The following is a 15,205-nucleotide window of genomic DNA, read 5'->3' on the forward strand; positions in this document are numbered from 1 at the left end:
GAATCTTTCCCTCACACGCTCCCAGAATGCCAGTGAGCGTGTGATTATCTGTCCTGTTAACCGATCGATCTTGAAGTTTCAGATTTCTATGCGACGACTCCGGAACTGAATTTGAACTTTGTTCCTTGTTGTGTTGAATTGCAATCCTGCAAGGGCTTCGAGACCAAGAGCAGCAATAGGGACTTCGGCCAGGACTCCATGGCATGGACGATGACGAATTATTACTCTCACGGCCGCGCGAGAAGTGCCTGCCCAAAGGGCACAGTTACCGAGAACAAGCCCTGGGGTTGTCCCAAGTGCGATCGCTACTTCACCGTCAAGGGCAACATGACCAGGCACTACAAGTACGAGTGCGGCCAAATACCGCGCTTCCAGTGCCCCTATTGCGAGTTCCGTAGCAAGCAGACGTCCAATGTGAGATCTCACATTAGGACCAAGCATCCCGATCAGAGGATCGACGTAGTGCACCTCGAGGACAAATAAGGAACGACGGGACAATGATTTTCTCGACTCGGAACGAGCGGGGAACCGCACTCGTGCGAAATCGAAAACGAGTTTTCGCACTCGTTCAGATCATTTTCTTTGAATTGCCATTAGGCATCGTTTTATATGCTTACGTTTTCCCGCGTGAATTGTCACTCGCACAATCGGTATTCGAGGGTTGGGCGAGGGCGTTGTTAATACACGGAATGATAATCGATATTCATATTCGGAAAAAAAAAAAAAAAAAAAAAAAATGAGACGCGCAACGTCACTTATCACTCGCGCGCGGGCTTTTGGATTTTGGTATTTTTTCCGCGCTCATAAAATGTTTCTCTCGAACGTCCTTAGCTTTTAAGAGTTTTTCACGAGCGCGGTGCGGTTCGTCGGTCGGCGGTCGTCGGCTTATCAATCGGATATCGATATAATTGATGCACACAACAATCAGGGACAGAAGCGCCAACGTTCGTTAATTCGCTCGCTCGTATGCGACGAGATGCAACGCGATAATCGTGTCATGTTCGTTACGTCGTGAGGTAATGTTAACGAAGCGTGAAACGGCGAACCGTGTGTGATTTGTAGCGGCTGGAACAGCGGGACTCAGTATTATCGTCAGATATTCTCTCCGTCTTTACACGTTACGAAATATTTCCATTGCTTAGCAGTTAATGAGCCGGCGCGCGGAGCGAGCTTCTCGATGTGCTCGACGTGGTGTATTACGATGGTGTTTATGAAGAATGTTCGGGAACTGCTATCGCAGTTTCGGTCTCGGCGAAGGCCCCCCCTCGGGAAAAAGTGAGATTAGCCGCGAGCACATTTCGGGTCTCGGCATCCGCGCGCCATCCAATAAGCAATCTTTCGATTATTAGGGGCTTTAAGAGAGTCGTATGTTTTTTAAGCCGTAGATGTACACGTTTTAAAGATTCAGGTTGTGAGGTTGACGATAGGAACACGAGGAAACATTTTTGCGTGCGTCTAAATATATACCGGGATCGTTCAGACTAATTGAGGCGCCGGGAGGCGATCGGCGTATATGTGTTATCATTAGCGAATAATTGTTGATTTTACAATTAATCGAATCGGAATTGTTATTGACGCGCGATTGACGCGCCAAGCGATCATGAACGTTTGTCGACGAAGACTGAATTGTTACTAACGGGAGCAGAAAGTCTGAGAGAACAGGGTTTTCAAGCGGTCGGAACAAACGTAGTTACCTTCTGTTTAATCACGATATAGAGTCACGCGTTACCGTGATTTCGTTTCTTAACATGAAGACGCATCGGTACACCAATAGCAAAAATGGATAAATGGATAGAGTATATATATTTCATCTGTCAACATCGTGAGAGTAGATTTTCGAGAGTGTTGCTCTTCATGTAATCGCGGAAACACCAGTTCGTCACACCGTTCGGTTCTTTCGCGATTCGATTGTCGCGGCACGTGCCTGCTTTCGTTCGTTCGCGTTTGTATGCAAATCTGCGTGATGGAAGGATCTCTTAGAGAAACACGAGACACGTTTAGTGGCCGACTGTTTTTGTTGCTGTGATATAATTATTCGTGTAGCGAAATAATAAATGTATTTCGAAGTAAGTAATACGTACGCGGCGAGGCGCGTGTTAAACACGTGCGAATCCGTCGTCGCTCGCTAGAAACGATCCGTTCTCCGTAATTCTCATTCCGTTGATACTTGATTCTCGAGTTAAGGTAAACATGCATTACATTTTGCATTACATTTCTCATTTCTCTGCGCATTTTAGGATGTCGAGCAAGTTTTCGCGAGCGAGGGATCTCTCTCTCTCCACTCGAGGTATTTTGACGTACGTAAAAATTTCATCAGGTCATTAAAAGCCTGCGCTCGAGCTTCGTACGATCGTACGTCAGGATACCCCGGCGGTCCCTGGCCGAATTAAGAACGCAACATGTTTTCACCGTCGGTATATCAATAGCGATTTCTCGCGGTACGTTTTATGATCGTATATCGTCGCTGTGGAAATGTAAGATAAAAATAAATTGATGTTCGGACACCCTACTTGCCGGATGTGCTTCTGTATTTTCTCCCCCTCCCCCCCCCCCAGCCCCTTTGGTCTCTCCCTCTCGGATCGGACACCAATTTTGTTACTTCAACCGAAAATGTGACGGAGACACACAGGACAACTCACTCTGATGAATTTGTCATAGATGCACGGTAGATGATCTACACGGTGTGTGTGGTGTTTTGCGGCCGAAACTAACGACGGATGCCTCTCCCTTTCATGATTGTGAAAAACGTGCTTGACATTTCCCGATTAAGTTCTCCACCAACGTTTCCGATTCCATTCGCGTGCCACCAGACTAATATATATCATTGAGCAGTAAAATCCACGTAACTTTTTAGCTGCATTTATGTGCTTTACGTCAATGATCCTTGCACCTTAATATCTAACGAGCCACTCTTCTCCAGGGCCAGTGACAAGTATCTTTGTGACCTGTCAGTCGTGCAGATCGCCTTCTAGTATTTGTCTAACTTTTAGTTTCTCGGAGCGAAAAGAGATTGTTGTTTGTTTTGACATTAACTATGTGAATAAATGATAAACTTGTCGATGCGCCCGATGTGAAAAAAGCTGCAATACGTAGCGATCCGGACCAAGTCTCACAGTACGGTTTCTGATTTCAGATCTTCTCATGATGGACTCCTTCATGACCCTCGCAGGTCCCGAGGAACATTCTTCGCCCAGGACGTCTCAGAAGACCCTCTACTACTGCCCTAAGTGCCTGCACGGTTTCACCCTGAAGAGCAATCGCAATCGCCACTTCAGATACGAATGCGGTCACGAGCCGAGGTTCAAGTGTCCTTACTGCGAGCTCCGTAGCAAGCAGACGTCACAGATTTACAGTCACATCAGGAAAAAGCATCCCGATGAGAGAGTCTGGGTCGTCGATCTTAAATCCTAACGAAACGTGCGAACATCACACGAACATCCAACTGTCTTGACCACGAACAGTCACTGCTTAGCGATGTTTGTGTACCATTATGATTACAAACGTAATAAACGTTACCTCCGTATTATTTCCCGTCTTGACAATTCTGGTGGCTATCTCTCGTATCTCTGTGCTCGTCGCTAACGCGTGCTTATCTGTTCGGAGTTTTCACTTTCAGGAACAGATTACCGACACGTTATGGGCACGTATCACCTTATTTACTACCAATTATCAGGTAGGAATATTTAACGTGAGATCGAATTTTCTCCAAATTCCCTCCATCTCGAATCTCCTTTAGGTATTGGATGTGTGTCGTTGTGAACATCATATATAAATGTCAAATGCGTTGCGTGATGTCCTAAGAGTTGATAATCTACGTCGATAATCCATGATATTGTATTCAAACTGGATGATCTCATTTATATATTGCACTCATACATGATATTATTGTACCTTGTTTTTGGACAAATCATCATTACATTACACACATATTTTAATGATATATATGCAAGTGAGATCAAATCATAACAAAAGCTTCAATGAAATATTGTTTTTTTTTCTTTTTTTTTTTTAATTATGCAGAAGAATAATGAAAAACATGTTACATTATTAAAAGTTAAGAATTATAACTTTTTCACTCGTATAAAGATTTTACTACTCAAGAATTAACTCTAAAAAAAAAAATAAGAAAATCATCATTAAAATATGGAGCTTCTATTTTGAGATATTTTTTGCACAGCTTATAGCCCACATTTGATTAATTGGATCTTGTTACAGGTACACGTCACACACAGGTACACACTAAATACCGTCACATTAAAAACATTTTTCTAAAACAGACATTGCACTTATTTGTCCGATTGATTAAAAAAATGTTTTTCCTCGGTCTGTCCATAGTTCGTCGACGATGATCCGCGGTCGTCAGTCCCATTTTTTTTTCCCCTCTAACCGTTCCGTTGTTTGCTTTCAGTTCTTCTATACGGAAATTATGGAATCGGCCTATATGACTTAACGAAGCCCGGTGTGAGCCAGAGTATCAGAGGGTCGTCGATTCGTCGACGAGGACGCGGTCGAGGAGGTCGACGTAATCATGTGTGCCCGAAATGTGGCAACGGTTACGTCGTGATCAAGAGTCTTAGGCGGCATTTGCGCTACGAGTGCGGCCAGACCCCGAGGTTCAAGTGCCCTTATTGCGGCACCCGCAGCAAACAACGCAACCACGTGAGCCAGCACATACGCAGGAAGCACTCCGGCGAGCGCATCTACATAATTGAATCACCCTGATGAGGCCCTCATCCAGTACACCCGCTCTAAATGTTCCTCCTTTGACATTGATAATTTAATCTTCGTTCATGATTCTCGTTTTTTTTTTTATTTTTTTTTTACTTTTTTTTTTTTTTTTGACATGTTCGGCCTGTCGACACTCCTATTATGAAGCAATGTACATACGAATTTTGTTGCGATTGTCATTCTGTTAATTGTATACTTGATAGAATAAAGTATTTACACGATATTTTATTGGTTTTTCGTGATAGCTCTTTCATTTCCACTTACTTTTATATATTAAACGCCGCTGTATTCGTATAGTTTGTTGGATCAGTTTGGACGAACCTCGCCGTGCTTTGGCCGGCGCGCAAGCCGAGCAGATAAACGGAGAATATTTGCGTGAGCTTGAGCTCCTCAGGGTCAGGTGACGGGAATAATACGCGGTAACACTCGCAAGCATCTCCACGATCTTCTCATTCTTATCCCTTTCTTCACGCTCGGTGGACACGCATCTTAATCGCTCAACTAACTCCGCGTCCTGTTGATTTTTTTTTTTTAGACGTGAAGATGTTCAAGCTGGAGACCAGTCTGGAGAGTATATGCTCGGTGGTGCTGGAGGAGTCCCAGAACTTTAACTACGAGGATGAGAAGCCGCTCAACTCGACGAGAAGGCGCCGGGGTGGACGCATGCAGGGCGATATCGAAAGGCATACGTGCTCGCGTTGCTCAAAGAGCTATATACACGCTTGGCACCTGAAAAGGCACACCAAGTTCGAGTGCGGACAAGAACCGAGAGTCCAGTGCCCTTATTGTTCCGCCAAAATGAAACAACGTGGTCACGTTTATAGGCACATCCGCCAGTGCCATCGGGGTCAGAACGTCTACGTGATCGATCTTAATTGAGGACTCACGAGGAAAGATCGATGAATCCTAATATGGCGAATCAACAATAGTGTTTTTTAATCTCCAATACTGACGCTGATTCGTCCTTTTCACTTTTATCGAACAACAATTTCGCCCATTTCGCGTAATCATTTCGAAACATTGCGACTTTTTTAATTTTTTTTTTCTACGAATTTTGTGTATATTGTTAATCTATTTTTAATGTGTCTATTGAAAAGACATCTTTGTGAGTTGTCTGATTCCGAGTAGATATCCGTGTGCCTTCCGATGAGTACATACCATAATAAAGAAGTATCGAGCATTGCTCGTATCTAAGTTCAGGGATAGGAGGTTTGTATCTGTCGTAATAAAATTAATACTACAGCACGATTGCTGATGTATCTAGTCATCATGATCAGAATCTTGAATATAAGACAAAAACGATGAACGATATAGAAGAAGGATAAAATTTGTCTATATTGTCTTTTGTATCTTATTTCGTTAACTTGATAGATATAAATAAAATATAATATTTTTACTTAATCGAAATGAAATTATTTTTTAAATATTATTTATATTGTCCAGCTATTATAAATTATAATTAAATAAAATAATTATCGTATCGTTACCACTTGTTCCTTTTTTAAAAATATTGATTGTCAATCTAGGTGCTTTATGCTATTGCTATTTTTAGATCGTTATTACGTCTAATGTATACTCGATTTGAAATTCAATGTAAATTGCTACATTTTTTAGCGAAAATAAGAGGATTGATAGAATTGATAGAATTAGCAACTTGATTGTAGCAATAGGATTGTTTAATATTTAATAGTACTATATATATTATTATATCATAATATTTCGATAATTTTGGCAGCTCCGACTTCGTATGAAACGCATCTACAAAAGTAAACCAAAGAGATTGTGCCTATATTATTACGATGTTATGATATTATGTGATGATCAACGTAAACGATTTATAAAATTTACAATGAATCCACAATTTAATCACACACAGAAAACTTAATAGAAAACAAAAGAAACAAAGAAAATGTAGTCCAATATTTTTATCTTTTTATCTTTATATATTTTCATACTATATACTTTTGATCTTATTAAAATTAATTAATGATTAATATAAATAAATGTTTGGATAATTTTTTACTTCTATGTTTTTATAGAATATAAACTCATGGTTATCTATTTTTATTAAATAATCATGGAGAAAAATTAATTAATTGTGTTTTATTAATCAAACTTAATAAAAATGTGACAAAATTTGTAGTGGATTCTGTAAAATAAAACGAGTAAAATTTAGTATCTAAGTTTATCTAAAGAATATATAAAAATATGCTTCTACTATTGGAAATTTATAAATTTAAATTTATTCAAGACAAGTGAGTTATTTAAGATGTTTAATAAATTTTTTTTTAAATTTTTTCCTGTAACATATTTGTATTTTGAATAATTGAATTAATTTTGATGTAATTGAAATTAAACAAAAATTTTAATAAAATTTGCGATTGAAAGGTAAAATAGCTGATTTAAAGAATTAATTTTTCAGAAATTCCCGAAAAAAGAAGGCTGAATTTTTCATCATGTGATGGAGTTGCAGATTTCTAATAAAATTCCAAATTTAAAAAATTGCTATTTTAAATTAAGAATTAAGAAATCTTAGTGCAATATTACTTATAATAAACATTGCCATGCCTATGCCCATTCATCTCAACTTTAACCGCATTTACTGTTTATTTTGTATACTCGAAATATAATATTATACGAACAATAAAACGGAGAGTGCATTTCTCTCTTTTTTCACTTTCTATTCTTATTACTTAAAGCTTCGTAAATGCAATTACAGCATCTTTTTCCGTAACTAACGCTCCTCGTTTTCTTCTTCCTCTCGCTTGCAGACCCATCGATATCGCGCATGATTATGCCCAGGAATCTACAGCAACGGCTTTATTCGCCAATGATGTCGATCAAGGATCTGACGTTCTGGATGGCCAAACAGAGCGGCGGGAATATCATATTCCCGTATCGTTGCGAGAGGTGCGGCAAGGGTTATCAGCATCGCGGCACCTTGCTGAGACACATGCGACATGAATGCGGCAAGGAGCCGCAGTTTAAGTGTCCATATTGCGCCCACAGGACGAAGCAACGTGGCAATTTGTATCAGCATATCCGCACCAGTCATCCCGGAAGGAACGTCTTCTCCAGCAACATCTAGTGCTCGTAAACGTCACACGTGCACGTTACCATTTTTGCGGTCTTCCTGATTTCTATTTTTTATCCGGCAGCTTTGTATACGCACGAAATTGTATAAGGAAGAAATAACGTTGACAATTAAAGAGACAATTGCAGTTACCATTGAAGCTATATTGCAAATATTGCGTGAACTTAGAATCTTGTGACATGTAATTAGTATGATCATGCGATAAACGGATTAGTCTTTGCGCAAATTGTTTCCTCATATTTTGCTGACATTCCTCTACAATTATGCATTCCTTTTAAATTTATTAATATTAACTCTATTAATATTTTTTAAATTTATTATAATTAAATTATATAATAAATTAATTAATTAATTTAATAAATTTATTTATTAATTAATTTAATAAATTAATTAATATAATTAATTTATTATAATATAATTTAATTATATAATTAATTTATTACAACTGAATTTATTATATATATATAATTATATGCGGTGTAAATTTTCTATTGTAAGTGAATCGATTAGATCAAATTTATTAATGCAATTTGAAATACAGAAAGATAATTTTTTTTATATCATATTAAAGCTATATTTTCCCTATGTTTAAATTATGAATCAATTAAAGATTTAACGTCGATGCGAAATCTATTTCAATTTTTATTTTGCTTTTTTTTCTCAATATTACTATGTAATTTTACTATTCTTTGTAAGTACTTGCCAAAATTTACATAATAAATGAATTGGAACATTTTTTCCATGTACTTATATGAATAATCCTACATCCAATCACTGTGTAATATGAAGTGAAAGGTGTTTATTTATAAAAATATATTTTCAGCGCTTATTAAAAATTACTAGCAGCTTTTAGTTTGTCAACAATTGGCTTATGAAACAGAAAGCTTCATAAGCGTTAATTAAAATTAATATTCGATACAAAGATTCGACTATACTTATTCTTTGTTTTATCCTTTGTTTTATCCTTTGTTTTATGTAGTTGTTATTTGGAGGTGAGTTCCATAGACATAAGTTGATGACCAACGTAAATGAAAAAGTAATCTAGTTATATTTAATATCTGGTTAAGTTTAAAAAAAAGTAGATAAGGATTGCATTTTGTGCTGCAGTGCTCTGCATTCTCATTTTTGTGACCAAAAATATTCTAGAGTTGGACTCATGCCTGCTATTAAAATTTATTTGTTTCGAAATTTCCGTGATCACTTACTAACTGCCGCATTTTATCTTCTTTCAGGAATGATAGCTTGGCAAAGTATCCATCAGTATCATCAGGATCAGATGATTAGTCAACACAAAATTCCGCACAATTCTAATTGTGCAAACCCGAAGATTTCTCAGGTAAAATTTCCCAGTTATCTCGACAAAAAACCGGGTTTCTTCGAGTGTCCGAGATGTGGCAAATATTATCGCTGGCTGAGGAATATGAGGAGTCATCTAAAAATCGAATGCGGCAAGGATCCGAAGGAGTGCTGTCCTTTTTGTCCGCATCGCACCAAATACAAGAGCAGCCTGCATAAACACATCCAGAGAATGCATCCAGAAAACTTTGCATAATTTTTACAAAATTTGTTTTCGTCCTCTTTGTCGATCGTTTTATTTATCAGTTAAGACAATTGATTTTCGATTACTAAAGACCAATTAGATCAATGCACTAGTTATTAATCGCACCTATATATATATACATGAGGAAAACAAATAATGAAAATTATTTACCAAAATTTTTATGAGTTATTATTTCTGATGGACAATTAATACAGAAAAAGTGAAATTATTTAAGAAGCATCGTAATTGTTATAAATAATAATTATTGTAAATCTAGTCAGTTGAAATAAAAGTGATATAGATGGTTCCGTAAATAGAGTTTATCGAGAATTCCTTATATTTCGTTCAATGTTCCTGCCAAATTCTTACAAACTACGATGGATTGTCGGATCATATAGACCGTTAATGTTTGATGTCAATGTTTGATGGTGTTTCAGGATCTCATCGATGCGAATGTGGGCGATCTTACATTTGGCGGAAGAGTCTGTTATACCATATACGCACCGAATGTGGTTTGCCACCGAAAGAACGATGCCCGTATTGTCCGCATAAAACGAGGCAAAAAGGAAATCTGAAAACACACATCAAAAACATGCATTCGCAGTGAATAAAATTCCTCATCTGAGGCTTTCTTTAATCCTTTCTTTTCTTATATATATATATATATATATATATATATATATAAATATATGTAAATATATAAATATATGCATATAAATATAAATAAATAAATAAATATATATAATATAATAATTATATTATATATATTATTATATATATAAATATATATAAATAAATAAATATATATATCTATTTATTTATTTATATTTATATGCATATATTTATATATTTATATATATATATATATATATATATATATATGATCTTTTTTATACATTTATACATTTTATACATTTTTTAAATTTAAAAGTACGTGTCAAAAAAATATTTTGAAATAAAGCAATTTTTAAAGAAGTACAAATTCAGTTTCAATATACATGTTTATTATAATTAATTTGTTCTAATTATTAAAGAATAAAAGAAGCTACACAATTAAAAATTCATTAATAGGTTTAACAAATTTATGCAATGCATATTAGGGGATTATAAAGATTTTACTTTGATTCTCTAATAAAGAACTATCACATCTTGATAAAATATATTATCAATACTTTGAAAATTTACTTAAATGTTTTTTTATTATAGATTTATGAAAAAAACTCGTTTATTTGCATTGGTGCTTCATGAAAATTCTCACAATTTTATCAGTGATAATTCGTGAAACAGTTATTTGATGCATTAAATGTGCATTAAATACGTTTTAATATTATTTTATCATCTTCATCTTTTTATTAATCATTTTATTAACCATTTTACATACGATTTTATCATGACAAATTTACTAAAAAAACTATATAAACATTTTCCAAATTTGCACATTTGCAACTGAAACAAGAATATCAAGAAAGAAAACAAACAATTCTGATAGATTAATTCATGGATCTCATAGATATATTGTATCATTCTCAGCTGAGAAATATTCTTATGAGACTTACGGATCTCTTAATATTTCGCAAAAATATAATAATTTTGAATAAAAAGAAGTATAAAAAAATTCGTAATAATTATTAACATATTTCTTACATGAAAGTGTTTCAGAACTATGTTTTGCCACATTTTGTTGTTATTTGTAAGACTGCATTTTTAAAGTACACTGCAGAAAAAAACGTCCGCTGAGAAATATCTTCGTTTGCATCGTAGGGGAATTCTCCGGTTATCTCGTACGGCTGTGATTTCCTCGCTGACTAGTGCTTCTGTTGCAGGTGCCAGGGTACGCGTGCACATGGTGCGGACGACTCTTCTCGTGGCTATCGAGTCTACGTTTACATCAGAAAATGGCGTGCGGCAAACCACCAAATTTTCACTGTACCATCTGCAATTACAAGTCGAACTTCAAGGGCAACCTGAAGAGGCATCTGTTTTACAAGCACAAGATAGATTTGCACTGACATGCGCGACTAGACTATACGATTTTTTTTTTTTTTTTTTAAGAAAGCAACCGATCTTTTCTTTCCTCAAAAGAAAGATAATTATGTCTTCAATAAAAATATATTTATTGCAATATATCCTACTGTGATCTTCCTTTTGAATCCTTCAGCGGTCGGGTTCCCTCGCAAATTACTATCTGTTTCAGATAGGTATCGAAAGGTGTCAAAGAGAATGGACGAAGTAAGTACGTACGTATAGGAAGGCAATCGCACGTGTGTTAATTTTTTTTTTTTTTCTTTTTTTCTTAAGATTGAAGAAGCGCTTTTCGAGATGATCGACAGTGCGATAGGTCTGCGCGAGGCCAGACGTTTCCTTACTTCACATTTCCAAAAGGATTTTCTTCGCAATTTCTTGCGAAGCGATTCCGCAAAGGAACTGTCCGCACGCGAATGTTCACTCGCGACGCTCGAAAAGCGCCGTAGATGATGGGTCGTCCCGAAGTTGTCTTCGCGGGGGATCCATTCCCGAGTTGCTCAAGGCATGCGCTTCGATGTATAGAGACTACCTTGGTTCGACTACCTTGACTTGTTACCCCGCGTCTGCTCGACTCCCCGGCCCTTCAATTTCGGGGCTCTCGCGCGGGGTTGGGGGGGGGGGAGGGGAGGATTTCTCCTCCCGCGGCCGGGAACAAGACCCGACGTCTTCGTGATCGCGCTCTAACGAACGTTTTTTCCTTTTCAGATGCACCACTCTTTCCGATCGTGAGGCCACGGTTGCACGTGTGCCCACGCTGCGGCCAGATGTACTCGTGGGCGTCGAACCTGCGGAAACACTTGAAGATGGGCTGCGGTATGGTCACCTTCGAGACGCATTTTTCCTGCCAATACTGCCCGTACAGATCGAGGATCGAGGCGAGCTTCCTCAAACACCTGCTCTCGGTGCACAACATCAAATAGACGCTAGGACGACACTCGGTATCCCGCCCGGTCGACGTCTTCGATTCTTCCGCGGTCGTGACGTCTCCGTGAGGAAGATTCGACTCGAGGTTCTCTCTCACGATTAGAATCACAGCAGAGGATCGGTTCCTTCGCAGGAGGAAGAGCTTCGCCGCGGGCTCCTTGAGTCGGATAATATCATACGCTCTGCGGAACTGTCCTCCCGTAGTTTCTCACGCTATGTTCTTATCTGATAGGAGATAACTTCGGTGTAATCGGACGAAAGCTGACGCGTTGCTTTCCGACGAGAAGTAAAATATTAGCTCGCATGATATTGACCGAAGTGATGTGTGTGTGTGTGTGTGTGTGTGTGTGTGTGTGTGTGTGTGTGTGTATGTGTGTGTGGACGGTGTTTACGTCCGGTTGCTTTAAAGCTTATCGGAGCGTCGGCTCTCGAAAAACGCGTAAGACGTCGTATGTAGTTGTAATATGACACGTCATATCAATGATCTGTATATGATCTAACAGTAAGTGTCGTACTATAGACTCTGTGTGATCGTCGTCGTCATTAACGTTCGAGACTCCGCGAGAGCGATGTTCGATTGTTTTGTATAAGCTGCGCTTGCGACGTTCACCGACCTGACTCTCTGAGGGATCATTTTACTTCGGATTATTGCTACAAGCAAACAGAAGCTTAATTTCCCTTATTTGCAGAATAAGCGCTCGACGCGAGGAAGATGACTTTGTAGAACGTAACTACGTTTAATTGAATGAACAAATTCTAGTCTAAAGGCTGTTTCTTCTGTAAGAGTTCAGACGAACTCGACTTTCGAGCTGCGACTCGGAGATTATAATACGGATATTGTTTTTATGTGTTCTAATACAGAGTATATTTCTTTAGGTATTTTCCTTAATATATTAAGTAAAATGTGCAATTATAATTATACAGAACTAAATATCCTTTTTAATTACATTCTCATCTCAAGCTACGTATATTCAGATCAAGAATAATCAAAATTTTTATTATTCTTTTGAGTAGCTTTATTTATTCAAGTTAATTGAACTTGAGGACCTAATAATTTCTAGTTTTAGTGAGCTTTATTATACTTTTACAAGTAAGAATCTTTGTAGTCAATGTTTTATCTTTGCCAGAGACTTTTCTATCCACGCAGAGTTTTGTCTGAGAAAACGCCTTCTGTTCACTCACTATTGGTGCGATTGATAATATTCGGAATTACTCACAATTCGCAACTTCGATATCATCGTGCATGTACGCGCGCGCGCGCGCGCGCGCGTGTTTGTTTGTGTGTGTGTGTGTGTGTGTGTGTGTGTATGTGTGTGTGTGTGTGTGTGTGTATGCAAAAAAGTGGCAGAAAAGTCTGATTATTACGTAACAGAGACTCGTAACTATAAGTATAATCGCCGGAAGATGTCGGAGGACGGCGATCATCGAAGACTACGTAATGATCTTAAAGTCAAACCGATAAATTTAAGGATAAGCGATAAACTTAAGAGGATGTTGATGGAGTCATTTTTTAACGCGATTAGTAATACACCCTTGTACCGTCGATTATCGTGCATTATAGAGACTCGAGTATAGTGCAATTTGACTGTAAATTACGCTAACTCCAATTACACTTAGGTCACGTGGCGTAGCGGGTTTTAGACGACAGTTATTTACATTTATCGACGTACCGGCAATTAAGCGTATCCCACAACAGGCAGTAATTTCATTTACGACAATGTAACCATGATTAGGGATAAGCATGCATCCGTAGCCTCTTTTACAGTATACACGATTTCAATTAACGTAAATATTGATACATATTTAGGGCTTTGTAACGCACGGCCATCCTATTTTTCGTTTTACTGTTTTTACATCGTACAACAATAAAAACGAGAACGAACGATATTATATAGACCGTAGGTGAATTATTATCAAGATACTCAAAGCGCTGTATCGTCCCCATTAATCACTTAAACGCATTAGTCACTTATCCAAATTCGAAACGCTAACTTCGATATTTCATAACATAGGAACGAGATAATAATCCTGACGTAAAAAAAATATCTGAGCCGATTCGATGTAACGAAGCCTATAAACGGAAGCCTCGTAAACAGAAGAGGGTAAAAAGTTTGGGAATTTGAGAGAAGTCGCGGGAGTACACACCGAGAGATATTAACAAAATGTTAACAAAATTGGGATTCACCTAATCATCCGTGAGAATTCGTGTCGATGCTCGTTACAAAAATTCATTATTACCACGAAATTTCTTCTACGTAATTTCTACTACGTAATGATAACGTGCGATTCGGCAAATAGCGACGTTATAGAAACGATAACGATGTGAACCACCTGTCTACGAGACGCACCACTAATGTACTTATCCAGTCGATAGATCAGTAGATCGATAGATCGGTGAAGCCACATGTCGCGTCGGCTGCGCTACGCAGCGATTAAGTGTTTGTGTAACGATGTTTCGCATTCGTTTGCTTTCTAAATAAATACCTGTGTACATATTCACGCAGTCACGAGAATATCTTTCGAAACTGCATCCTATCGTCTTTTTGTTTTACTCGTTCTATCGATTATTTAATAACTTTTCACGCGAGAAATTATCAAACATCTCAAATTTAAAAATCAAAATTATCGATATAGACTACATTGATTTTATCTCCAAAATTTTTTATATTTTCCTCTGTCTTTTTTAATTATTGTCGATTATATTTTTTATAATTTTACTTTTCTAACTTTTTTATTAATTCTCGCTTACTGCTATGATTATTATCGTAGCTTTAATTCGACGAATTCATCATAATCTACGCTTTATTATTTCATTTAGCGCTCTTAATTATCGCCACGATAATTTATGATAATCGTTAATTATCATAAATTACCATCGACTTAAAGATTAAACA

The 15,205-nt window shown here is 37.4% G+C and overlaps 1 protein-coding gene across 28 annotated transcripts in view; it reads left to right on the forward strand.

Annotated features, from left to right (window-relative positions):
* Positions 1-15,205, forward strand: part of LOC105429033 (uncharacterized) — a 222,470-nt gene that overhangs the window by 88,239 nt on the left and 119,026 nt on the right. Inside the window, exon 8 of one of the 28 annotated variants that reach the window (XR_016141305.1) lies at positions 77-2,509. The exons of 22 other annotated variants lie outside the window; for them this stretch is intronic. Coding sequence is in view for 5 of the 6 variants with exons in the window: in XM_011641704.3 (XP_011640006.1) it covers positions 9,055-9,374 (320 nt within the window). In the remaining variant the exon portion in view is untranslated. Of the gene's footprint in view, positions 1-76; positions 2,510-3,133; positions 4,131-4,408; positions 4,952-7,499; positions 8,558-9,054; positions 9,677-12,092; positions 14,815-15,205 lie in introns of those variants that run through there. 5 more of the 28 variants (XM_011641736.3, XM_011641704.3, XM_011641706.3 and 2 more) reach the window with 5 other exon arrangements.

The sequence above is a fragment of the Pogonomyrmex barbatus genome, unplaced genomic scaffold (genome assembly GCF_055798465.1).
Source record: "Pogonomyrmex barbatus isolate J1 unplaced genomic scaffold, ASM5579846v1 scaffold9, whole genome shotgun sequence".
Lineage (NCBI taxonomy): Eukaryota > Metazoa > Arthropoda > Insecta > Hymenoptera > Formicidae > Pogonomyrmex > Pogonomyrmex barbatus.